This window comes from Lampris incognitus, chromosome 12 (genome assembly GCF_029633865.1).
Source record: "Lampris incognitus isolate fLamInc1 chromosome 12, fLamInc1.hap2, whole genome shotgun sequence".
Taxonomy (NCBI): Eukaryota; Metazoa; Chordata; class Actinopteri; order Lampriformes; family Lampridae; genus Lampris; species Lampris incognitus.
This window is the reverse complement of record NC_079222.1, coordinates 5,918,409-5,946,122: the sequence shown is the minus strand read 5'-3', so window position 1 is coordinate 5,946,122 and position 27,714 is coordinate 5,918,409. Positions and strand designations below refer to the sequence as shown.

Sequence of the window (27,714 nt, the reverse complement as noted above, 5' to 3'; positions counted from 1 at the left end):
ACTGATTAGGATGCCTCCTTGGCGCCTTCCTTCGGAGGTTTACCGGGCACGTCCAACTGGGAGGACACCCTGGGGTAGACCCAGAACTCGCTGGAGGAACTACATGTCAAATGTGGCCTGGGAACGCCTTGGGATCCCTCAGGAGGAGCTGGAGGGTGTTGCTGGGGAGAGAGACGTCTTTGCTGCCACCGCGACCCGACCCCGGAGAAGCGGCTGAAGATGAATGAATGAATGAATATATGCTACTAATGCTTCGGTGACTGCAAGATCAAGCATAAGATGATACTTACTCTACTTTCTTATAAGGAATCTCTCTCAGCTGCTCCTCTGACAGACCAACTGGGTCCACCAACTCTGTCCTACACCCACGCACACACACACACACACACACACAAACAATTCATATATCAATCAATCAATAAATAACTTCATTGTCCTGAATGTGAAGTGTGTGACCATGTGCAGTCAGGACTACAGACACACTGTAGGCCTTCCACAGACAATCTCAGTACACAGTAAGTCCAGCACACACTTATACTGACATACTACAGAGGTCCACAGTACCAAAACAGCACCACATACAATAACTCTGTTCAAAAGTGCTTATGTGGAAAAATGCTATATTATTTGCAAAGGGTAAACACAGCATTAACTACAGTATATATTCGCAGACGCACACCACACACATACAACAAAAGAATAAGTTACCACACAAACTTAGAGAAAGTAAACTTTGGCAAAATACAGGAAATCCATTACCAGCTCTAAACATGCACATACACACCTAGACATAAACACACCCTGTTTGAATTTTCAACACGCTAGGCAGCATTAGCATATGTATGCACACACGCGGATGTCATTAACATGCACAGTAGGTAGAATCAGTATAGGACATACAGACAAACACATTGAAATATAGTTAGCAGTCACAAAATATATACAGTGGTGGAATGTAACTAAGTACATTTACTCAAGTATGGTACTTAAGTATGATTTTGATGTAATTGTAATTTACTTGGGTATTTCCATTTTATACTACTTTATACTTTTTACTCCACTACATTTGACAGCTTTAGTTACTAGTTACTTTTGATTATTAATACAAATTATAAATTAACTAATAATGATGTATTTTTATAGGCTGAGCTACCCAGCAGTATATAAAGTAATTGAAATTAGCTCCACATTTACCAGCTGCAACATTAATGTGATGAACACATTATTGCATCAATAATTATAGTCCAATAATATGATACATGACTCTGAAATGGGCCGTTCTGAATAATGAGTACTTTTACTTTTGCTACTTTAAGTATATTTTGATGCTAATACTTTTGTACCTTTACTTACGTAAGTACGATTTTGAATGCAGGACTTTTACTTGTAACAAAGTATTTTCACATTGTGGTATTGCTACTTTTACTGAAGTAGAAGTTCTGAATACTTCTTCCACAACTGAATATACATGGATGTACAGATCAACATACTCTTAGTATCAATAACACTGTCATCACGGTTAGCATAAGTACATATACACATGTATAAGAGCAAATTATGAATGTGAGCGAAACAGATAGTAAAGCCACCTGCTACCTGATGCTATGCTAACGCCAACTTACTGAATGTGTTTCCACAGCTGCTCTTTAGCTTGAACATCTGGGCTTCTCCTGGTGGGAGACGAAACACACAGTTATTACACCCTCAACCCAACCTGCAGCAGTTTTCAAGTGTATTTTTTTCCCTCAATATACAATGCATATGTGCAGATACTATAGATATGCAGTAAAATTAGCATGAGACTCATAAATTTATGCTACATTTATAAAGTTTAATTCCAAAATGTATCACTAGCAGTGAACTGGAGCATAGGAAATTAAATTCTGATCCTTACGATCTGGATCGATGGCGGGAACGACGAACGTTGGAGTCCCTCTGAGCGCGCTCCCTCTGACGCCGCTGGACTGCCTCCCACTGGGGGGCAGAGTCAACCAGATCATTGTCCTCTTGACACCTGAATTACAGCCAGCGGGTTTGCCATATATTTAGAGAAGCGCTGATGAATACGGATATTATTTCTGTTATTAATACTTTTAACTTTACTACTACTAATCTTGTATTATTACTATTACTCTCATCACTACTGTTACTGCTAACATTACACAACTGCTACTTGCTACTGACTCTACTACTACTCTACTACTACTACTATGGTACTACCCTACCACTGCTACAACACTGTTAGTACTATTATTATTATTATAATTACACCTACTAGTACTATTAGAATTAATATGGTTATGATTACTCCTTAGTATACTACTTAGCAATAGACAGACAGACAGACAGACAGCGATAGAGAGATAGATAGACAGACAGACAGACAGACAGGTAGATGAACCTCTCTTTCTTCTTGCGATGTTCACGGACACTAGACGAGTTCTCTGATTCACTACCGCTGCTCGTGTTGCCCCGAGAACGAGACCTGCAGGACACGCCAGCAGAAGAAAGAGAACAAATACAAAAAGGGAAACAGATGAAGGAAAAGTAAGACATTTTGACTGCAAAAACTTTTTTTGTGGTTTTAAAAAACTCAAGGTGAAACGGGGGAAATGAAAACATTTTGGTTTTTTTTTTGTTTTTTTAAAAAATACAAGTGAACATTTTTTGCCTGTTTTGGTTTCCAAAGACTGATGAAATGCTCACTTCATTTCAGAAAATGGAAGGCATTAATAATAAATACTTTCTTGTGGCCACGAACCTGGATTGTGCACTATCATCAATTGTATGATAGAGCACAGAAAGTATTTCACTGTATCGTTCAGATTATCATTGTTATCAAAATATAAGCTACTAGTGGATACTTGGAAAAAAAGACAAATATTCAAAAAAACAAAAAACAGTTTTTCTGCTTGGAGGCCATGTGGGTGTGAGAGGGGCTGAAGTAAGAATGTCAAGAAAGCCACTTTATTTTTGTCATTGTACAGCTGTTTTGGTTGGTTACAATGAAATGTGTTCTCTGCATGTAACCATACCGTTGTATAGCAGCAGTGGGCAGCTGCAGCACCCGGGGACCAACTCCAGTGCTTCTTTCCACTGCCTTGCTCAGGGGCACAGACAGGAGTCTTCGCCCGAACATGCATGTCTTTTTGATGGTGGGAGGAAACCCACGCAGACATGCAAACTCCACACAGAAAGAATCTGGGAGGGCCTGAGCTTCGAACCTACGACCCTCTTACTGTGAAGCCACAGTGCTAACCACTGGGCCACTGTGCTGCCCAATGTAAACCATATCCACCAGCAAATATATCATTTGTACGTATGAAAATTATATTTATAGTAATATCAGAAATCCACACAATAATTTTAGTAAACCCCGCCACTGAGGATGCACAAGCCAGTGCATCCTTAGTGGCGGTCCCAAGCCCGGATAAATGGGGAGGGTTGTGTCAGGAAGGGCATCCGGCATAAAACCTTTACCAAATCAAATATGTGGATCATAAATCAGATTTCCATACCAGATCAGTCGAGTCCCGGGTTATCAATGACCGCCACCGGTACTGTTGGCCAGCAGGGTGCCAGTGCAAACTATGCTACTGTTGGGTGAAGGAGAAGGAGAAGGAGAAGGAGAAGGAGAAGGAGAAGGAGAAGGAGAAGGGGAAGGCATGTCCAGAGGCAGCAGGAGGGGAGGAAGTGTGGGACTGTGGAGGTGAGAGTCGGAACTTTGAATGTTGGCACTATGACTGGTAAAGGGAGAGAGCTGGCTGATATGACGGAGAGAAGGAAGGTAGATAGGTATACTGTGTGTGCAAGAGACCAGGTGGAAGGGGAGTAAGGCCAGGAGCATCAGCGGTGGGTTCAAACTCTTCTACCATGGTGCAGATGGAAGGAGAAATGGGGTAGGGGTAATTCTGGGGGAAGAGTATGTCAAGAGTGTGCTGGAGGTGAAGAGAGTGTCAGACAGAGTGATGAGCATGAAGCTGGAAATCTAAGGTGTATTGATGAATGTTATCAGCGCATATGCCCCGCAAGTTGGGTGTGAGATGGAAGAGAAAGGAGAATTCTGGAATGAGTTGGATGAAGTGGTGCAGAGGGTACCCAAGGAGGAGAGAGAGGTGATTGGAGCAGACTTCAATGGGCATGTTGGTGAAGGGAACAGAGGTGATGAGGAGGTGATGGGTAGGTATGGTGTCAAGGACAGAAATGTGGAAGGACAGGTGGAAAAAGGATGGAAATGGCTGTGGTGAATACATATTTCAAGAAGAGGGAGGAACACAGGGTGACGTATAAGAGTGGAGGAACATGCACACAGGTGGACTATAGCTTAAGTATTTGTAGAAGGTGTGATCTGAAAGGGATTGGAGACTGCAGGGTGGTGACAAGGGAGAACGTAGCTAGGCAGCATGGTGGTCTGTAGGTTGACTTTGGAGACAAAGAAGAGGAAGTGAGTGAAGGCAGAGCCAAGGATCAAATGGTGGAAGTTGAAGAAGGAAGACTGTTGTGTGGAGTTCAGGGAGGAGGTAAGACAGGCACTAGGTGGTAGTGAAGAGCTGCTGGAGGGCTGGACAACCACTGCAGAAATAGTGAGGGAGACAGCTAGGAAGGTACTTGGTGTGTCATAAGGACAGAGGAAGGAAGACAAGGCGACTTGGTGGTGGAATGAGGAAGTACAGCTAAGTATACAGAAGAAGAGGTTGGCAAAGAAGAAGTGGGATAGTCAGAGAGATGAAGAAAGTAGACAGCAGTACAAGGAGATGCAGCATAAAGCAAAGAGAGAGGTGGCAAAGGCAAAGGAAAAGGCGTATGGTGAGTTGTACGAGAGGTTAGACACTAAGGAAGGAGAAAAGGACTTTTACCGATTGGCTAGACAGAGGGACCAAGCTGGGAAGGATGTGCAGCAGGTTAGGGTGATGAAGGATAGAAATGGAAATGTTCTGAAAAGCGAGGAGAGTGTGCTGAGAATGGGGAAGGAGTACTGTGAGGGGCTGATGAATGAAGAAAATGAGAGAAGGAGAAGGTTGGATGATGTGGGGATAGCGAATCAGGAAGTGCAGTGGATTAGCAAGGAGGAAGTGAGGGCAGCTATGAAGAGGATGAAGAGCAGAAAGGTGGTTGGTCCTGATGACATACCTGTGGAGGCATGGAGGTGTTTAGGAGAGATGGCAGTGGGGTTTTTAACTAGATTGTTTAACACAATCTTGGAAAGTGAGAGGATGCCTAAGGAGTGGAGAAGAAGCATACTGGTACCGATTTTCAAGAACAAGGGTGATGTGCAGAACTGTAGCAACTACAGAGGTATAAAGTTGATCAGCCACAGCATGAAGATTTGGGAAAGAGTAATAGAAGCTAGATTAAGAGGAGAGGTGATGATCAGCAGCAGCAGTATGGTTTCATGCCAGGAAAGAGCACCACAGATGTGATGTTTGCTTTGAGAATGTTGATGGAGAAGTATAGAGGAGGCCAGAAGGAGTTACATTGTGTCTTTGTGGATTTAGAGAAAGCATACGACAGGGTGCCGAGAGAGGAGGTGTGGTATTGTACGATGAAGACGGGAGTCGCAGAGAAATAAGAGTGGTGCAGGGTATGTATGAGGGCAGTGTGACAGCGGTGAGGTGTGCGGTAGGAATGACGAATGTTTTCAAGGTGGAGGTGGAATTACATCAAGAATCGGTTCTGAGCACTTTCTTGTTTGCAATGGTGATGGACAGGTTGACGAATGAGATCAGGCAGGAGTCTCCAGGGACAATAATGTTCATGTATGACATTATGATCTGTGGCAAGAGCAAGGAGCTGGTTGAGGAGAGCCTGGAGAGGTGGAGGTATGCACTGGAGAGAAGAGGAATGAAAGTCAGTAGGAGCAAGACGGAATACATATGCATGAATGAGAGGGAGGACAGTGGAATGGTGAGGATGCAAGGAGTGGAGGTGACGAAGGTGGATGAGTTTAAATACTTGGGGTCAACTGTTCAAAGCATGGGGAGTGCAGTAGAGAGGTGAAGAAGAGAGTGCAGGCAGAGAGTGTCGGGGGTGATTTGTGACAGAAGGGTACCAGCAAGAGTTAAAGGGAAGGTTTACAAGATGGTTGTGAGACTGGCTATGTTATATGGTTTGGAGATGGTGGCACTAACTACAGGCAGGAGGTGGAGCTGGAGGTGGCAGAGTTGAAGATGATAAGATTTTCATTGGGAGTGATGAAGAAGGACAGGATTAGGAACGAGTATATTAGAGGGACAGCTCAGGTTGGACGGTTTGAAGACAAAGCAAGAGAGACAAGATTGAGATGGTTTGGACATGTGTGGAGGAGAGATGCTGGGTATACTGGGAGAAGGATGCTGAATATGGAGCTGCCAGGGAAGAGGAGAAGAGGAAGGCCAAAGAGGAGGTTTATGGATGTGGTGAGGGAGGACATGCAGGTGGCTGGTGTGACAGAGGAAGATGCAAAGGACAGGAAGAGATGGAAACGGATGATTTGCTGTGACGACCCCTCATGGAGGCAGCCGAAAGTAGTAGTTGTAGTAAGTAATGGTAGATTACCCGTCGTGGGAAGATGGCGGTGCAAACTCACGTTTGCGGCGGCCTCAGCCAGTGCCAGCTATGCGGTGTCTTTGTCCATGTCTATGTCTGCATCTTAGTTTGTGTCATTGTGTGAAGTTTTTACTTTGATTGTTGATTTCGTTTAATGGCTGGGAGAGCTGGTGCCGGATCGGCTGAGTGAGCTTGGTCTGCTGCATCTCGTGGGCCCAAAGACCACAGCCCTGCCCGGAGCTGCACCGGAGAAGAAACGTCGTGGGCGGTCTGACAGGACGTGGAAGTGGGGCAGGCTAAGCTAACTGCTAGCCCACGCAGAGCGGCAGTTCTGACAGTCATCCTGGCTGGCGTTTGTTTCTGGACAGTGGAATATTTGGATTGTGTTGCGCTGCGTGGACTGTGTTGTTAACTTTGTGGGTTTTTTGAGTTGTTCTCTCTGTTTTTGTTTTTTTTTGTTTTTTTTTTGGTGTTGTTTTTTGGAAGTTTTGGATGTGTGTTTTTGTCGCTTGTGTTGCACTGCTGTGGGCTGGGGGAAAGGAAATTTCATTTCTTCAGCGTACGCAAGTACGTGAAATGAAACGACAATAAATTGTACCTGATTCCTGATAAACTAGCTTGAAACTATAGAAGGAAGTGACGAGGGAAAGAAGAATTGCATGCAATAAGGAAAAGACATAAGAAAAGAGTTTTGGGAGGGACACATGGGAGAAAATGGACAATCAGACTTTAGGACTAAATAAAGCAAACAAGGAAGTAAGAAGAAAAAAGTGAAGTGTGGAAGGAAAATAGGCAGAAGTTAATAAAGGAGGTCTATTTTCTCCCTTACCTTCTCCTGTGCAGTCTGTTTGGTCGGTCACCATCATCCTGGCTGAGCCTTCGACATGTCGAATAAGTAACACCATAAATCAATAGACAGACAGACAGGCAGGTAGATAGACAGATATACACATATGTACAAACATACATGATAAGACCTACCTTCGTCTCCTTTCTCCATTCCCGTCTGTCAGCGGGGTTCGTACACGCGCTGCAGGGAACTTGGGTGACCTGGTCCGATCTTTGGAGGTGCCGTATAGTCCACTGAGGAGGGAAAAGAAGCAGAGTAAAGCAGAATATAATAAGGCCAAAGTTATAAACAACACTAAAACACACTATACAGGACAACATTTTTGTTGAAAGCAAGATCTCAGTGAATTAGGGGCATCCGGACGGCATGGCAGTCCATTCCGTTGCCTACCAACACGGGGATCACCAGTTCGAATCCCCGTGATGAGCCGGATGTGGGTGTGTGTCCTGGTTGCTGTACTAGCGCCTACTCTGGTCGGTCGTGGGGGGGGGGGGGGGGACTGGACGGAATAGCGTGATCCGCCCACACGCAACGTCCCCCTGGCGAAACTCCCCCCGTCAGGTGAAAAGTAGTGGCTGGCGACTCCACATGTATCGGAGGAGGCATGTGGTAGTCTGCAGCCCTCCTCGGATCAGCAGAGGGGGTGGAGCAGAGACCAGGATGGCTCGGAAGTAATGGCCTCGCGCGCCACCGTTGGCACGTATGCCATAGGTTGCCGACCCTTAAGCTAGAGCATGTAGGATAGAGAATAAATGGTATAGTACTAGTAGTACCTCTGGGTGCCATTCCCTTCCCATGGTGCACTGGGCTTTCCATGATGCTCCTCTTCTACGGTTGCTGGTTTGGAGCTGTAAGGACAATCATCCTCATCATCACCATCACCATTATCTTTATGTCAGTAACAAAGTAGCACTAGCATAAGTCTTATACAAATTACATGTTTCATATATTACAAAAGGGCAAATAGTAGTACTAGAAGTGTCTTTATGCATGCTCAATAATCCAGGTAAGAAAATCACAGAAAGTTGAACCAGTTCATCTGGACGCAGCGTCTATTGAGAGAGAAATGTTTCATCACTCATCTAAGTGACCTCTTCAGTCTCGACTGACTGCAGATACCCCACCTTATAAACAATACAGTGACTGCAGGTGTCCCCACCCTTATAAACAATACAGTGACTGCAGGTGTCCCCACCCTTATAAACAATACAGTGACTGCAGGTACCCCACCCTTATAAACAATACAGTGGCATAACGAACGAAACCAACAACCAGTTTAATATGCAAATATGGGTGTGATCACTAGCGTTTCGATGCCCATGTGCACTATTCATAGAAGATTGGGGAACGTTTGCAATCACAGCATTGTAAGATGGTGACAGATGTACTCTTGGCCCCCCCCTCCCCCCGGTTCAGGGATAGTCGTTCCCTCTTCACATAGATGGCTCTTTGACTCCTCGTTTAAACCAGCATTCGTCCCTATCAAGGAAATGCACATGCTCATCCTTGAAAAAGTGGCCACCGGCCTGTAGATGGTGTAGACTGTGGAGTCCTGGCCTGACATGTTAGCTCTCCTGTGTTGTGTCATCCTCTTGGCCAGCGGCTGTTTGGTTTCCCTGATGTGCAAGTCACAGCAATCCTCCTGGCACTTAACAGCTACACTATATTGCTCTTGTTTGTGCTGGGGGGACCCGATCCTTGGGGTGGACCAACTTCTGGAGCAGCGTGTTTTGGGGTTTGAAAGAAACTGAGATGTGGTGTTTGGAAAATACGCATCTCAGCTTTTCCGACACTCCCACCACATACGGAATCACCACTGGTTTACGTGTAGGCAACTGTTGTCCTTCTCCTCTCTTCGATCGGCTGGTGCACTGTTTGGGCGTCTTCCTGGCTTTGACAAACACCTAGTTTGGATAACCACACTTCACCATGGCCTGTTTAATGTGGGATTTCTCCCCTTCCCCAGCCACTGTGTTGGTGTGGACGAAGTCAGCTCGGTGGTCCAGCGTCCTGATGACTCCTAGTTTGTGCTCCAGTGGATGCTGAGAGTCAAACCTTAAGTACTGACCAGTAAGTGTTTATTTACGGTAAACAGCAACAATCAAGTGTCCCCATCACCAATTGTAATTTCACAGTGTAAGAAGGCTAACCTGTCATTTTTCACATCCTCCCTGGTGAACGTGATGTGGTTGTCCACAGAGGTAATGTGGTCGGTAAAACGTGGTGCACCCTGAGATTCAAATTTAACCCAGATGTTGTCCATAAATCTGAACCAATGGCGAGGTGGTGCCCCTGGATAGGACATCAGAGCCTCTTTTCCACTTCCTCCATGTACAAGTTGGCCACTACAGGTGAGACTGGGGAACCCATAGGACATCCATGCCTCTGCCTATAGTACTGCCCCCTGTATGTGAAGTACGTGGACACACAGCTTCAGGAGCAGACACACTTTGCCAGTGTTAAGGGTGGTTCTATTGCTAAGGGTGGGGTCGTTTTGTAATTTCATACAGACTACCTCCAGTACTACGTCAACAGGAACACACATGAAGAGAGACTTAACATCATAAGAGGCCATTGTTTCATCCCCCTCCATAATGATGTCCCTCACCTTATCCACAACATCCATAGAGTTCTGAATGTGAAGTTTACTACTGTCTACCAACGGGTTAAGAATAGATGCTTGAAACTTAAGAGATGTTATCGGTCGCTGAGTTAATCATACAGACAATAGGCCGTAATGGCACATCCTGTTTATGTATCTTAGGTAACCCATACAGACTAGGTTTCGCTTCCCCTGGGTATAATCTGTGGTACAAAATTCTGTCAGTAGCATCGTCCTGTTCTAACAGCTTCAGACAATCTTATCACCTTTTTCTTGGAACCACTGCCTGGAACTCGTTTCAGGGGCTCGTAAGTATTCATGTCGCTGAGTAACATCATAACTTTCTCATGATGGTCTGTCTGGTTTAATACAGCAGTGCATCTGCCTTTGTCCGCTGGAAGGATGATGATGTTACTGTCCTTACCGAGAGCCGTGAGCGCTTTCCTCTCATCTTTACTGAAGCCGGACTGTGGCACCTTCACATTGCTTAGGCAGGCTGAAACCTTTGTCCACAGTTGCACCGCTTCTGGGTCCACGATGTTGTTTTACAGATCGCTGATTCCGTGGCTGTGATCAGTTCCACTAGCGGGATTTGCCTCGGATGGGTTTTTTTTCCCTGGGAATTTTGCTGGGTTATAAGGGTGGGGATACCTGCAGTCAGTTGAGACTGAAGAGGTCCCTTACATGAGAGATGAAACTTATCTTTCAATAAACGTTGTGTCCAGATGAACTGATTCAACTTTCTTTGATTTTCTTGCCTGGATTGCTGAGCATGTATCAAGACAATACAGTGGCATAACGACCGAAAACAACGATCGGTTTCATGTGCAACTTGCTGTGACCATTAACTAGAGTTTCAGTGGCCATGTGTACTATTCACAGAGGATTTGGGAATAGTTGCAGTCACAGCATCTTACAATGTGTGATGAAACGTTTCTCTCTCGATAAACACTGGGTCCAGATGAACTGATTCAACTTTCTGTGAGAAATACTAGAAGCTGTGTCAGCAGTACTTGAAATACCACTTTCCTGTTAACAGTTATAGCAGCAGCAGCAGCAGCAGATGTACTAGAAGTAGTAGAAGTAGTAGTAGTAGTAGTAGTAATTGGATTACTAATGACATTACAAGTTGTCTGTTTAATATGAGTAATAGTAGTACCACTACCAACTACCTGTTAACAGGAAGCGCTGACGTGAGTTTCAGTGTTTCTTCTTGGTCTGCATTCTGGGTTTTATTTGTTTTACCTGGAAGAGAAGAGAGCGGATACTATTCCATTCCATTATTATTCCAAATCATTCAAAAAAATTATAAGCCACTCCAAATCATTCCATAGCTATTTCAAACACCTCTGACCATATTCCACAAATTTTGTTGCACATTATAAAACATTAATAAGTATTCCATAACATTCCTGAATCTTTTAAGAAAGCTTCAGATCAGTTTAGACAATTAAAAATCAATTTTGAAAGTTTTCAGATAATTCCAGATCTATTTCTAGAACATTCCAAAACCACTGCAAACTATTCCAGGTCATTCCAGAACAATTTCCATCTATGCCGCTTAATTAAGTTTTCAAATTATTTTAAATTATCCTAGAATGGTTACATGATATTAAATCCTTTCAAAGTTCTTCCAGTTATTCAAAACAACTACAAAACATTTAAAAAAAACTTCATGGTTATTTCCAAAAACTAGTTTCAAACCTATCTGAATTCATTCTAAAACTATTCTAGACCAACCCAAAACATTTCTTGTTACTTTTAAAGATGTAATAAACTAATTGAAAGCAATCTCATTCCCTTACATTCCACACCAATCAAGGTTGTTAAAAAAGTCAATTCTTTCAAAATAGTCTCAAAATATTCTATTAAATCAATTTTAAATCAATTTTAAATTATTTTATTTTATTTATTTAGATTATTATTATTTAAAATGTAAATTTAAAATAAATTCTTTTTATTTAAATTATTTATCTAACTTTGATTTAAATTATTCTATTAAAACATTCTCTCAAAATATTCTATTAAACCATTTCAAACCGTTCAAATTCACGGCAAAGTATTCCAACTCTTGGTCAATCCTTTCTAAATCCTAGCAAACTTCTCTAAATCATGCCAAATTATTCCAAAAAAACTTGTATAACTTTCAAAATTACCTGAAACTACTCCAGGCTACCACAAAACTATTCCAACCTATTTTGAACCATTCTGTGGTGTGTTTCCCAAGCATAAAACTGTTGTTAGCTTTGGGATTACTTGTAATCAGGATGTTGGCTTCTCTGTCATGGATACAGTGTAAATTAGTACCACCGTAATTCACAGCTACATCACGTCATTCTGTCCTTTGAACAGCAAAATTAAAAAGAAATATCCTTGTGGCAATTTATTCAGTAGGATGGTGTAGTTGGCTAGCTAGCTAGCTAGCTAGACAGATAGACCTTAAGGTGTGGGCATGACTACATCTTCAGAAAATGGGGGGGGGGGGTCATCCCAGAAAAGATAACATTTGATCTTCTGTCTGGACTATCAAAGAACATTGAATCAGTTCATCTGGACACAACGTTTATTGAGAGGAACGTTTCATCACTCATCTATCAGAATCAGAATCATGTTTATTAGCCATATGTAGGTTTGCACAAACATGGAATTTGACTCTGGTTTCATGGCTCTCTCTCAGTGTACTTAACATAGAATAACAACACTACAACACAAAAATCTTCACATATATACACATGGACTGACTTATACAGGGGAAATAAGAGGTGATAAAGTGCAGTGGTGCAGAGAATATATCAGATGCTGATACAGATGTTAGCAGTTTACTTACATACATGCCTGAGGTAGATTGACATGTCAGAGCGAACCAATATACGTACATGTACAGTACAGTATATACAAAATGGTTGGATTTATTTGACAGTGTTAAGCATTCATTGGAATGACAGCCCACAGAAAGAAATTGTTTTTATATTTGGTTGTTTTGGGGTAAAGTGCTCTGTAGCGCCTGCCAGAGGGGAAGCGTTGGAACAGGTTCGGCAGAGATGTTGCCTGCCAGTTTCCTGAGGCTGGAGGCATATAAGTCTTGAATGGAACAATACAGTGGCATAACGACGGAAAACAACTTATGCCACTGTATTGTTTATAAGAGTGGGGTACGTGCAGTCAGTTTAGACTGAAGAGGTCACTTAGATGAGTAATGAAACGTTTCTCTCAATAAACGTTGTGTTCAGATGAACTGATTCAACTTTCTTGATTTTCTTACCTGGATTATTGAGCATGCATAAAGACATTTTGTCTGGACTAATTTAGCCGTTGGCCAGGTGGCTGAGAATGTAGGATTTGATTGATGGTAATTGGCAGATGCTGGTTATCACAGTTCTCATCTCTACGATGTACTTTATTAATCCCCATGGGGAAATTCATCCTCTGCATTTAACCCATCCTAACACACACTGTAGCTTGGAGCAGTTGGGACTTGGGGACCAACTGCAGTTATTCTTGCCATGTCTCAGTCAGTGACACAGAGAGGAGTATTAACCTGTGCATGTCTTTTGATGGTGGGAGGAAAGCGAAGCACCCAGAGGAAACCCACACAGACAAGAGGAGAACTTGCAAACTCCACACAGAAAGTACCTTGGACGACCTGGGGTTCGAACCCAAGACCTTCTTGCTGGGAGGCAATAGTACTAACCATGGAGCCACCATGCAGCCAGCGACACATGAGGAGGAGAGGTTCAATAAGGCCCAAACTCAAGCACACTATATTGTGAAGAGGGTAGTTGGGGTTTGGAAGCAATGTTTTTACTGCATCAGGAAGTTTGGTGGTAGTCTGCAGGTAAATCCCACTAAATGCTATAAAATTGTTGATCCACAATACTGCAGTTAAAGCCAATGCTGACCTTCCAGAGGAGGAAGAGGGGGATCTTGGAGATGATTATGATGATGATGATGGACATGCCAGTGTTGACCCGTACGGAGATCATGTGACATTTATATTTGTTTATGGTTGGACAATGCTTTCGTTTTCTTATTTCAATGGGACATCTGAGCTATTTGTTTAATCGTTTATAAGCAATTCTTTTAAGACTGGTTCAAAGATTTTGATCAGTAGGATATTCTTTATTCAATTTACAGCCTCCTTACTGGAACACCCTCACATTCCCCTACAATGGGCCTCCTTCCACCAAAACTTCCAGTCTCTTACACTGACCCAGCTCTCCAATGAGGTCTTGGCTTCCATGCCTCCTCATAATGAATTCTCTTCACTCCTTGTCAACGAGGCTACAGACACACTCTGTGTGTCACTAACCTCTTCTCTTAACAATCTCTGCCCTCTACCATCCAAACATGCCCATAATGCCCCTCCTAGTCCACGGCTCGCTAGATCATCAGAGAGTAAAGGGCGGTGCTTAGAGCGGCAGAGAGGAAATGGCGTAAGACCAGAGTCCACTGACCTCAGTGACTATCAGTATCTCCTAGCGTCAATCCCCTCCAGCTTAAAAACAGCTAAAGCCACTTACTATCAGAACAAGATCTGTGGTGCCACTGATGCTCGAAAAATGTTTTCTGCTTTTAACTCACTCCTCAATCCGCCTCCTCTTCCAACCTCCACTCTGCGCACTCCACATGTTCGCCTTATACTTTACTGATAAGGCTTTTGCCATCAGTAACCAGTTCTCTGAGCTTGACCAACTCTGTTTACCTCTGCCAGCTAACAGTGCCACACTCACCTCATTCTCCCTCCTGACTGGGTAGGAAGTCTCCCAAGATTTCTGCTGGACTCCCATCCCACTACCTGTCCGCTGGACACAATACCATCCAACCTCCTACAGACCATTTCCCCCACACTTAACCCTGCAGTCACAAACATCATCAACTCCTCGCTTACAATGGGTGTGTTCCCAACTGCATTTAAGCAAGCTCAGGTCACCCTGCTGTTCAAAAATTCTACACTCAGCCAAGCCCAGGTTGAAAACTACAGACCAGTTTCACTCCTACCCTTTCTTTCAAAAATATTTGAGTGCACTGTCTTTAACCAAGTCTCTGAATTCCTTTCTAGGAACAATCTGTACGATCTGAATCAGTTTGGCTTTAAGCGGGGTCACTCTACCGAGACTCCACTCCTGTCGGTAACAGAATCACTGTGTTTGGCTAGAGCTGCTAGTCAGGCCTCAGCTTTATTGCTGCTAGATCTGTCAGCTGCCTTTGATACGGTTAACCACCAAATTCTCCTCTCCACACTCACCGAGCTTGGCATCTCAGGATCTGCCCTCTGCTGGTTCATGTCGTACTTCTCAGGGAGATCTTTTAGAGTATCTTGGAGGGAAGAAGTGTCCAAACCACATAGTTTATCCACAGGGGTATCTCAAGGGTCAGTGCTCGATCCACTCCCTTCTCAGTATACACCACCTCACTTGATGCAATGACCCACTCCCATGGTTTCTCATAGCATTGCTATGCTGACAATACCCAGCCCTTCCTATCATTCCCACCAGATGACCTCACAGTCCCGGCACGGATATCGTCATACCTTGCTGATATCTCTGCATGGATGAAAGAACGCCACCTTCAGCTTAACCTATCTAAGACTGAGCTCCTTATCATCCCAGCCAGTCCATTATCACAACAACAGATCAAAATCCAGCACGGATCAACCAAACTCATGCCCACAAAGTCTGCCAAAACCTGGGTGTCATGACTGATGACCAACTAACCTTTAAGGTTCACGTGGCCTCGATTGCTCGGTCGTGCTGATTTGCCCTGTACAACATCAGAAAAATTAGACCCTACCTGTCTGAGCATGCAGCACAACTCCCTGTACAGGCTCTTGTTATATCACGCACTGACTACTGCAACTCCTTACTGGCAGGTCTCACTGCATGCACTTTCAAACCTCTGCAAATGATCCAGAACGCAGTGGCACGTCTGATATTCAACCAACCCAAAAAAACACATGTCACTCTGCTGTTCATATCCCTCCACTGGATCCCAGTTTATGCCTGCATCCAATTCAAAACCTTACTGCTTGATTACAAAGCAGCAACATTAATGGCTCCCGCTGACCTGAACTCCCTCATTCAGGTGTACACTCAGTCCTGCTCACTACACTCTGCCACACCTGATGGTATTTTTAAAAAACACTCGCTGCTATGCACCCCATGCATTGCCTTTGTGCACTGCCTGTTGACACCTATGTCCTATCGGACTTGAACCTAGTTTTTTTTTTACACTTGCGCTGTTGCCTCCTGACTAGATCCTTGCTTGTGTTGTTTTAACTCAGATTTACGATGCTTTGGATAAAAGCGTCTGCTAAATGAAATTGTAAATAGATGTCTTTATTTGAAATTCAATTGCTAAAATGTCTGCCCCAATACATGCTGTAAGACAATTTACTAGTTGCTATTCTAAAATACTTAACTTGGACGGCAGCATATTTTTCCAACCGCATCATACAAATTTATAAATCACTGGATTATATTTTCACTCTAAATGCTGCATCAAATCTCTTTTAAACTGAATATAATGCAGCAATTAAATATTTTTGTGTGGGCTGTAATTGGCTCCAGCATCTCTTGACCTCGACTGGGATAAGCGGCTTGGATAATGGACGGATGGATGTAACAGTTTATGAAACACATTGTCAGATGTATTAGAAGTGGAACGGAAATAGTCTTTCCAAATGGCAAGAGATAATTTAATAAAATCAAGACTGCCTCTTGTTGTAATTAAGAGATCAGCAGAAAAAAAGCAAACATTTGTAATACACTGATTTAGTTACTACAGCAACAAACCTCACCCAGTTTCCCCTTGGGGATGAATAAAGTATTCTGATTCTGATTCTGAACTAATCATTTCCTGGCCCCCATAGTTTCTCATAACAATATATGATTCAGTAATCACAGTGGGGGAGATGAATTTGGTACCCCCCACCACACTATTGTGACAGTGGTTGCGGCGATAAAGATGAAGGGGTTGTCATTCTTACCAACAACCAATTCAAAATCATTCCAAATAACTCCAAACGTAAATCAACAGTAGGTTCATTCCCTGAATCAACTGTTCCAGTCAGTTCCAAACCATGCCAAACAATTTCAAAACCATTCTAGTCTTCCCAAAACAACTCCAAATTTATTAAAAATTATTAGAAAATATTCCAAAATAATTAATTCCATACCAGAAGAGTGAGTGAGTTTTTTGCTTGGCTTTCGAACAACAATGACATCCTGTCTGGGTAGAACTACATCCTGACTGGCTCTCAGTTGGCTGGACACGCGACCACTGGAGGACAGAGGGGCAGAGACAGAGTTAGAGACTGTATTGTGTGCCTGTAGGTCTTTGAAGCCAATGGTAAATTTGCTAGCTCATGCACGTTGCTAGCTAATTTAGCATTAGCCAGCAATGTGTTGATAATGATAATGGTGTGTTGCTTATGCTAACGCTACTTCTGCTAACACTAAAGTTAGTGTATAAGTTTATTCTCTTTGTGCGTGTGAGTGTGTGTCGGTGTGAAAGAGACAGACAGACAGACAGACAGACAGACAGACAGACAGACAGACAGACAGACAGACAGACAGACAGACAGACAGACAGACAGACAGACAGACAGACAGACAGAGAGAGTCTGTGTGTGTGTACCTGTAGCGGTGTTTCGATCCTAGCTTGGACAACTTCCTCGTCAATGTATTTGCCTCGTTACCACTTGACATTCTGAGTACACACACACACACACACACACACACACACACCGATTAAACAACCATACAGGAGAACATATACACAACACAGTTTTAATAAATACATGATACACATACACAAACTACGTATGTGGAACATTTAAGAGCCAATATAATTAAAATATAATTAAAAGAACAGATCAACAAAACGTAAAAAGTGGTAAAAAAAGAGCAATATCAAACACATTTAGAAAAAGATAAATCTTTAAATATCTACTCTATACTTCTCAATCAACATCCTCAAAGCAAACATCACATCTGTGGTGCTCTTTCGTGCTATGAAACCATACTGCTGCTCGCTGATCACCACCCTTCCCATATCTTCATGTTGTGGCTGATCCACTTTATACCTCTGTAGTTACTGCAGTTCTGCACATCGCCCTTGTTCTTGAAAATCGGTACCAGTATGCTTCTTCTCCACTCCTCAGGCATCCTCTCACTTTCCAAGATTGTGTTAAACAATCTAGTTAAAAACCCCTCTGCCATCTCTCCTAAAGATCTCCATGCCTCCACAGGTATGTCATCAGGACCAACTGCCTTTCCACTCTTCATCCTCTTCATAGCTGCCCTCACTTCCTCCTTGCTAATCCACCGCACTTCCAGATTCACTATCCCCACATCATCCAACCTTCTCTCTCTCATTTTCTTCATTCATCAGCCCCTCAAAGTACTCCTTCCACCTTCTCAACACACTCTCCTCGCTTGTCAGCACATTTCCATTTCTATCCTTCATCACCCTAACCTGCTGCACATCCTTCCCAGCTTGGTCCCTCTGTCTAGCCAATCGGTAAAAGTCCTTTTCTCCTTCCTTAGTGTCTAACCTCTCATACAACATTACAACATTTCCATCTCTATCCTTCATCGCCCTAATAATGATGTCGCTTGATGTCACTTTAGCTATAGTTTGTAAAAACTTAAAAAGGTTCCACAAATGTACAGAACTGTAATTCTGTGGAGATTCTGTGGTGCTTCTGAAATAACATTAGCTGACTTTAAAAATTTAGCTCACGACTGCAAAATGAGATTAGAGTGGCTCTAATCCCCTTGTTAGCTGGATTTTCAGTTGCCAGCCGGCTACTCTCTCACACAGACAAACCTCAACATACATTTTTCTTTTTCTTTCTTTCTTTCTTTCTTCCTTCATTAGCGCCCTCTTTCTTTCTCTCACTCCTGACCCCGTCTCTCACCCCTTCCTTTGTTTGTTCCTTCCTTCCATCCAGTCTTCCTTTATTCTTTACTTCCTTCCTACCTGAAGAAGGAGTGGAACTCCACACAGCTTCTCCACAGCTGCTTGCAGGATTTTCTGTCGACCGCCCCAAAGACAAATGAGGTCTCTGAACCCTAAAAGAGAGCAGAGAGAGATATATATAAAACACAGTGGGCTACTCTATGAATAATACTTTAGTACAGCTATATTCATTTTATATAGTATAACTGCAAACATAGTACAAGATGTAATTTAAATAAAATAGTACTGCACTGTTAACCTTAGTCTGTTACAGCAGCCAGAAAATAGTATTGCAAAGCATAGCCTAGCAAAGCGTGGGTCTCGGCAAATATTGCACTGCATATTACATTTTTGGGGCACATTAGCAAATTAAAGTGTAAAATGAGAAAACAGTGCACTGCATAGCACAGCAATTCTAGTACAGAGGGACCCGTCAGTAGCGATCAATGTTTAGGTGATCAAGCGCTTGTACTGATCAAAATTCCCTGGACAGGACCATTCCTCCACGAATGCTGTTTAAATAATCTGGTCATGGTGATCAAACAGTCCACCTAAAGTGATCATTTCAGGTCTTTCATACATTGGAATTAAAGATGATAAAGATGTAATGTTAAAGATTTAATTTTTTTCTGCTTATGAAAGTACTAACTCTGCTCTAGAAATCTGAAAATCCGCCTCAAAAATCACCAGACAGTTTAAACAGTAACTAAACCCTAGACCATTTCAGTGAGTTTGCCGGCATCCACAAGTTAAAAACCATGTAAAGGTTAAAAACATAACAGGCTGGTCTTGGTACTCTGTGATTTGAGACTAGCACGATTAGCAACAGCTGCAGCTAATAACAATAATAATGGCTCTGTTCTATTTAGGTGTGTCAGCACATTTATCAGCATCGAGAGACAAATACAGTCAGCACTAACAATTGTCAATAAGGTCTTGTTTGCAGTGGTGATGGACAGATTGATGGACGAGATCAGGCAGGAGTATGATATTTGCGGATGACATTGTGATATTAGGGTGCAGGTGGAGGAGAGCCTGGAGAGGTGGAGGTATGCACTGGAGAGGAGAGGAATGAAAGTCAGTAGGAGCAAGACAGAATACATACGTATGTGTGAATGAGAGGGAGGACAGTAGAATGGTGAGGATGCAAGGAGTAGAGGTGATGAAGGTAATGAGTTTGAATACTTGGGGTCAACTGTCCAAAGTAACCGGGAGTGCAGAAGAGAGGTGAAGAAGAGAGTGCAGGCAGGGTGGAGTGGGTGGAGAACAGCGTCAGGGGTGACTTGTGACAGAAGGGTACCAGCAAGAGCTAAAGAGAAGGTTTACAAGATGGTAGTGAGACCAGCTATGTTGTATGGTTTGGAGACAGTGGCACTGACGAAAAGACAGGAGGAGGAGCTGGAGGTGGCTGAGGTGAAGATGATAAGATTTTCACTGGGAGTGATGAAGAAGGACAGGATTAGGAAGGAGTATATTAGAGGGACAGCTGAGGTTGGATGGTTTGGAGACAAAGCAAGAGTGGCAAGATGGAGATGGTTTGGACATGTGTGGAGGAGAGATGCTGGGTATACTGGGAGAAGGATGCTGAATATGGAGCTGCCAGGGAAGAGGAGAAGAGGAAGGCCAAAGAGGAGGTGTATGGATGTGGTGAGGGAGGACATGCAGGTGGCTGGTGGGACAGAGGAAGATGCAGAGGACAGGAAGAGATGGAAACGGATGAGCCGCCGTGGTGACCCCTAATGGGTGCTGCTGAAAGTAGTAGTAGTAAATATATTTTGTGCTTGTGTTTATCTAAGGATAGTCACAGATAAATCTCTAAAAGTAATTGAACAATTCTTATTTTTGATTACTTCAAAGAATAATAAAAATACTACCTTACAAAGTACAAATACTTGTAAGACAGTATATCTACTTGTAAACTACTCATGGTACGTTGTGTACTGGTAATTCTTGTAGTAGTAGAACTAATGGAATACTAGCTTTAGTAGTAAAACTAGACAACATACTACCATTGGCAGTATGACTGAAAGTGGACTATTTATTAATCGTAGTAGTAGTCGTAGACTAACAATTGTCAGTAGTTTGTTCAACGTTGGTTCTTCTGCATACCTACATCTAACAGTGCTATTATTGTTATTAGCTTCAGCTGTGTTTATCCTGCTATGCTAACACCACCGAGTACCAAGACCACACTGACACGTTTTAGCCTTGTTATGATTCTTAACCTGTAGATGTCAGCAAACACACTAAAATGCTGGAGGGTTTAGTTGCTCTTTAACGTGGCATAGGCTTCATTTACATTTTTAGCCTCAGCTTACTGTTATTAAAAATGTACTTTAGACAATGTTAAGTGGTGTTACTGTAATCAAAAGTATATTTTTCAATTCCTGTTTGAAGCAGCTGATATTTTGTTACAGTACAGCAAACAGTTAGGGTACTAAGTACCGATCAATTACAGCTGGTAGAATAAAGAGAAGAGGTAGAGAAATGATCTTTCATTACAATGTATTCATTTAATAACTGTACATGTCAATTAGTTGGTTGTCTGAAAAAACAAACAAACAAACAAACAAATAAGACTCCACCTAACCTGACTGCCTGAATGGATGTTATCCATATAAACGATTTCTCCTATATATTAAAGAACAACATAGTTTAGAATTACACATAATATAAATCTTAGCAAAGCATGAAGAATCCTAGCATATTACTGCCCACCAAAACATAGCACAGTGAGAAATGCCCTACCCCAAAACATAGCGCAACCCAATTTAGCAAAGCAAATTACTCACATCTTTGCCAACCACTCTGAGCTCAAACTGTGTGTCTTTAAAGTGGACTTTGGAGATCCTGGGCCTTTACAAACAACAAACACAGGTTTAGGTCCATGCTCATTCACCAGCTGTCATGTCATGACATTCCAAGTTCTCTCTGTCTCTCTCCCTCTCTCTGTTTCTGTTGTGTTTTTTATATGATTGCCTTTCGCTTTCTTTTTATTGGTTATATATTTTGCTGATTTTAATTTGATTTTTATTCCGTAAATGTTTGTCAGCGATACAGGAGGACTTCAAAAAGAACTCTGGACCTACTTCCTCTCCTGCACGTGTTTTTTTATTAAGATTTTAATATTGTCATTTTTGAAATCATCAATTTCTTTTAACTGAGCAAACAAAATAAACATGAAACTAAACACAAATGCCATAATACTTTTTTGAAAATTCAACCCTTAAGATTAAAAATGTACACAAAAGAGTATGCTCTGTGACAGAGTATAAATACTATCTGAGTAGAACATGACTGAGTAAAATAAACATTTAAAGAGTATGTAACTTGTTCTATAATAAAGTATATGACCGTCCTTTCTTCCTTACTTCTCTCATTCCTTTTCACCTTCCTTCTTTCATTACATCCTTCCATCTTTACCTCACTTCTCTCACTCCTTCCTTATATTTCTTATATTCCTTCTTTACCTAAATCCTCTCACACCTTTCTTGTTTTCCTTATGCTCCTTATATTCCTTCTTTACCTAACTCCTTCTCTCACTCCTTATGTTCCTTATGTTCCTTATGCTCCTTATATTCCGTCTTTACCAACTCCTCTCACTCCTTCCTTATATTTCTTATATTCCTGCTTTACCCAACTCCTCTCACTCCTTCCTTATATTTCTTATATTCCTGCTTTACCCAACTCCTCTCACTCCTTTCTTATGTACCTTATGCTCCTTATATTCTTTCTTTACCTAACTCCTTCTCTCACTCCTTATGTTCCTTATGCTCCTTATATTCCTTCTTTACCTAACTCCTTCTCTCACTCCTTATGTTCCTTATGCTCCTTATATTCCTTCTTTACCTAACTCCTTCTCTCACTCCTTATGTTCCTTATGCTCCTTATATTCCTTCTTTACCTAACTCCTTCTCTCACTCCTTATGTTCCTTATGCTCCATATATTCCTTCTTCGCCTAACTCCTCTCACTCCTTCCTTATGTTCCTTATATTCCTTATGTTCCTTCCTTCATTATGAAATGAAATGAAAGATATTTCGCTTCATATCATGTGCGCAGGTGCATGGAATGAAATGATAAATAAATGTTCCTGATTCCTTTATTCCTTACTACTTACTAAACTACTTCCTTACTATGTACGAAACCAAATTTTAAACAACCCTCAAATTTGTAAGAATAGAATAGAACAACAATTTTAGTTTGAACTTGCAAAATGCAACTGTACATATTATTTCTACTCAAGTATTTCTCCTACCAGAAATATTTGCCCACTTGAACTCTGTTCTTGTAAACGACCACACCCACCGGGGTTAGCCCAAGGAAGTACTCGGACTGATGCTCACCCTGTGAAAGAATGCAATCACACATGTATCTGTGGAATATTTAAGTATTTAAGATGGAAGAAAGGAATAACTGACTCACAATTATGTATATTATTATCAATTAATATGTTTGATAAATCAATCAATCACACTTAACGTACACAGTTACATTAAAATGTCATGCACGGCACTTAAAATTAAGTGAAAGTGCACAGAAAAATTTTGGTATGTGGGTAAAATAGAAAAATATGAAAAGGGCTATGTAGAAAGAGAGGAAGAAAAGAAGGAAGGAAAGGAAAAAGGATCTAAAATTGGTTGGAAGAAAGGATATATGTTGGTATGTCTGTTTGAAAGTTTGAAAGTAAGGTAGGAAGGATGTTTGAGTTAGTAGGAACCAAGTACACTAGTATGCAGGCATGTAATGGAACTATGGCAGTGTTAATAAATATATCAGTTTGAAAGTATGCAGGTGTGTATGCATGGATGAAACAAGTCCACAAGGGCTAATGTATGTAGATATAGAACTATGTAATTACAAGAGTACACAAATTAGTAATTAAGTTTATACTGCAAGTATGCTAGCAATCATGTCTACAGGTAGAAAACTGGCAACCACACGTGCTTGCAAGTACACCAGTACACAAGATTTCACAAGCCTTTAAGTATGTGAGCACAAGTATACAAGCACACATCGTATATTCACACTATAAAATGATTCACAGTACTTAGTGCATATGTAACCACAGTATAAAATACTTACATAGACTGGATGCAGGTCAACTCCATACATGTCCAGAGTTTTGGCGAGAGAAAGATAGAGAGACTCTGCCTCTGAATGAGAAGTTCCACTAGAAAGAGAAACGTAATCTTTGCATAGTATTTACAAAATGTCTTCGGAGCATAAGACAGCCCTTTCCATTGCCTTCATTGTTCAGCAAAGGAGGCGAAAGAGGCAGGTGAGATATTGACAGGTCCATAAGATTTTACAGACTTGAAGAACTGGGGGAAGTTCTGGTTGGTTGGCGCAGGAGCTAAGGTTTACAGTTTGCATTTACTAACCTTGTATCCTGTCCTTTCAGATATTTTATGCCATGCTACTAACTTTTTTGCCTTTTCCTGGTATGACCTTAGTGTATAGCTATATAACTCTGGGTACTCCAGCACACGCAATATTAGCTTCAATATTAACTTCCGCCTCTTGTAAATGCCGGAATGCCACAGAACATGCCTTGTAGAGGTCAGCCTATTTGAGGGTTAATGTTCAATTCGGTTGAACTTTGTGCACTAATCTCAGAAATTCTAGGCAGTATGATTACTTAAGGTCGCACATCTGTCTTTTGACAATGCAGCTGCAAAGGCTTTTGAAAACAATGATCTTAACACTGTGCTATGTGCATTTGCGGTTATAGTGTGAAAACATCTTAAGCCTACGTTTATGTAGTAGTTAAGGCTACATGTTATGTTTCCCTGAACAAAACTGCAGTTGGCAGGTGAATCAGAATACTTTATTCATCCCCGGGGGAAATTAGGTTCTAGTACAGACACTCGCGCTCTAATAAGATAGTGAAAAGGAGCATTTGCCGATTCCAAATATATTGGATGACACGCTACATTGTCACCTCTCTCCAACCATCATAGGGACTGTGCAATGGTGGGATTTTAGGAGTACAAGGAACTAGATGTGCCTGAGTGGGGGAAAAAGAGGAGACAATCCCACCCCCCATAAAAGCTTTACATAATCTTTTTCTTTTTCTTTCTGTGGCACTTAAATAGTCACACCCTACTAAGTGTCTGGTAGATTAGCTGGACTTCTTCGTCTAATGCCTGTTTGTGGTCACCTGCATCATAGTCCCCAAGCTCGCTGTGGACAGAATACAGAAAATTACAGGAAACTATTTATTAATCCACTGGTCTGTCTTTTACCATTTAGCTAGTTATTCAATTGCCATTTTGTTAAATTGTTAAATAGTTAGCAAGTTACTAGTTGGTCACGTACAAGTAAGCAAGTAAGGTAATTCCAAAGGTAACTAATGGCTAGTCAGCTGTACTTACCCTGTAGCGCCAGTGCCGTTAGCCTAGCAGTGGTGTCAGCAGGGCAAGGCAGGCGCCCCTGTAAGATGTCCCTGACGCACTTGAAGAAAGAACTGATACCTTAGAGAGACAGGGGGAGAGAAAGAGAAAGACAGAAACATGTCATAACCTTTACCTTACTTTTGTCAGCCACCAAGCATAACAATCTGACAGATAGGCAGTTAGCTGAGGTGTCATAGTTGATTAAATTAGCCAGCTAGCCAGTGGGCAAGTACAAAAATTTGGCTAAATAGTGGATATCAAACGTTTGGCACCAATTCCACTGGCTATATAGACTGCAATACAACAAGTTAACTGGTTAGGCCAATACAGTCGCAGACAGCTAGCCAATAAGCAAGTCAAATATTTATCTAGTTAGCCAGTATGCTATTTGCCAAGATGGTCAACTATCTCCGCCCCTGTGATGGCCTAGCGGCTTGTCCAGAGTGTCTCCCTGAATGCCGCCCAGTGGCTGCTGGGATAGGCTCCAGCATCCCCGCCACCCTGAGAGCAGGATAAGTGGTTCAGATAATGGATGGCTGGATGGATCAACTATCTCAAAAGTTGACAGCATATTAATCAAACTAGATGGTTATACAGTTAACTAGTTTGCTAAAAAGCAAGATATTTACCTGGTAAGAAGTTTACTTATATAGTCACATTGTTATATAACTAAGTAGCTAGTAAGCCCAGAGTTAGAAAATTAAACAATTAGCTACTTAATAATCTACTACTACTATTGTCGGTTGCTCCCGTTAGGGGTCGCCACAGCGGCTCATCTGTTTCCATTTCTTCCTGTCCTCTGCATCTCCCTCTATTTAATAATAATAATATGTAACAAATTAATAATAATTAATAATATTTAATAATATTTTTTAATATGCAATAATAAACTTTAGTTATTAACTACATTTTATTCTTGTTACATATTTAAAGTTTACACGTGTAGTTTCACGTCTTAGTTAACATAGGCTTTGGAGACAAGTGTGTTTTCAAAATTAAGACATTTTCCGTGTCAAATCCCATCACACTGCCTCCCCATTGCAGACATCACCACACCTCCTTGTGCATTCGCTAACTCTTTTACTCATTCAAACTTGCAGAAGGTGAGAGAAGGAACAAGACCACAAACACCTGTTTGTTTAGTGAAGAGGCGATGTAAAAATGTATTATGGGATTTGAAAAAATGGATACAGTTTGTGTAGCGTTAGAACATTGTCTGTTACTTTACTCTTGTTTTTCACCCCACTCTTTTACTGGTACAACTGTCAGAAGGAACTGTTGTACAGGCCTTTCTTTAATGTTACGTCCACATTCTGCCATTTTAACTATACACTGTTTTAATGTGTCTCAGCAACTAGCACGTTCTCCACGGGCGTGTGCTGCAGCTGTATTGTGAGGATGTTCTCCCTGTTTTCATAAAGCCAAACCCTTTGTATCTGAGTGCTGGGACATTTTGTGGAAGATCCCACCTACATTGCATCACCCAGGTGGTGCTACACATCGGTGGTGATTGAAGTGAGTTACCCCCTTCAATGTGAAGCACTTTGGGTGTCTAGAAAAGTGCTATATAAATGTAATTCTTCTTCTTCTTCTTCTTCTTCTTCTTCTTATTATTATTATTATTATTATTATTATCGAGGTTAGTCTGGGATGGTCGCTCTTTTCCCACAAAAACAAAACAAAAAACTGGCTACTGTGACCTTGATGATGATTTAGTCACGTTAAAATGTAACATGATAATGATCTCTTTTTAATTTTGCATGTATAAATAATAATAATAATAACTAGACAATTACTGCAGAAATTGTAAAAAGTGAGCCATGCCTTTTTCCGCCATTCAAAATATGTAATGATGTGTACTAACCTGGTAATTTCCTCTTTTAGCTTGCAGGGGTCTTCAGCATAAAATTTTACCCCAAAATACAGAGTGTATGGTGGCCCAGCTGGGATGAAAAAGAGTAATGATTAAGTTTACATATCGATCTATATAGCTATCTAACTTGGTTTGACTAGAATAGATTTAATTCAATAGAAATTTTATTAGAATAGTAGTAGTAGTAGTAGTAGTAGTAGTAGTAGTAGTAGTAGCAGTACTATTATCAGCAGCACTTACTACTAATAAGGTGTTGGTGTTGAGACAGAGTTTTGGAGGCATCCAGCCAGTGCTTCAGAGAAAAGTACACAGACAGATTACTGTTAATTACTAGTTAAAAGTACTTTACTGAAGAACTGAAAAGCCATTGTTTGATCTACTAATTTACTGAACAAATATTGTCAAATAAGACGTTTATGCAACCATACAAACGAACTATCTGTCCTGTCGGTCTGTCTGTCTGCCTTACTGTTTGATGATGTCTGTCACAATATCTCAGACCAAAG

The 27,714-nt window shown here is 41.6% G+C and overlaps 1 protein-coding gene across 1 annotated transcript in view; it reads right to left on the bottom strand.

The window, feature by feature from the left end:
• The window catches only part of epb41l4a (erythrocyte membrane protein band 4.1 like 4A), a 36,777-nt gene that overhangs the window by 3,444 nt on the left and 5,619 nt on the right, over window positions 1-27,714 (bottom strand). The window contains 20 exon segments of the mRNA XM_056291182.1: window positions 291-359; window positions 1,623-1,670; window positions 1,895-2,014; window positions 2,402-2,485; window positions 7,355-7,402; window positions 7,507-7,608; window positions 8,149-8,223; window positions 11,150-11,222; window positions 17,152-17,255; window positions 17,613-17,684; window positions 18,960-19,051; window positions 21,731-21,794; window positions 23,196-23,284; window positions 24,023-24,113; window positions 25,049-25,123; window positions 25,311-25,384; window positions 25,386-25,413; window positions 27,200-27,278; window positions 27,449-27,500; window positions 27,678-27,714. The exon segment at window positions 27,678-27,714 is cut by the window's right edge and continues 68 nt beyond it. Of these exon segments, the coding sequence (XP_056147157.1) occupies window positions 291-359; window positions 1,623-1,670; window positions 1,895-2,014; window positions 2,402-2,485; window positions 7,355-7,402; window positions 7,507-7,608; window positions 8,149-8,223; window positions 11,150-11,222; window positions 17,152-17,255; window positions 17,613-17,684; window positions 18,960-19,051; window positions 21,731-21,794; window positions 23,196-23,284; window positions 24,023-24,113; window positions 25,049-25,123; window positions 25,311-25,384; window positions 25,386-25,413; window positions 27,200-27,278; window positions 27,449-27,500; window positions 27,678-27,714 (1,476 nt within the window).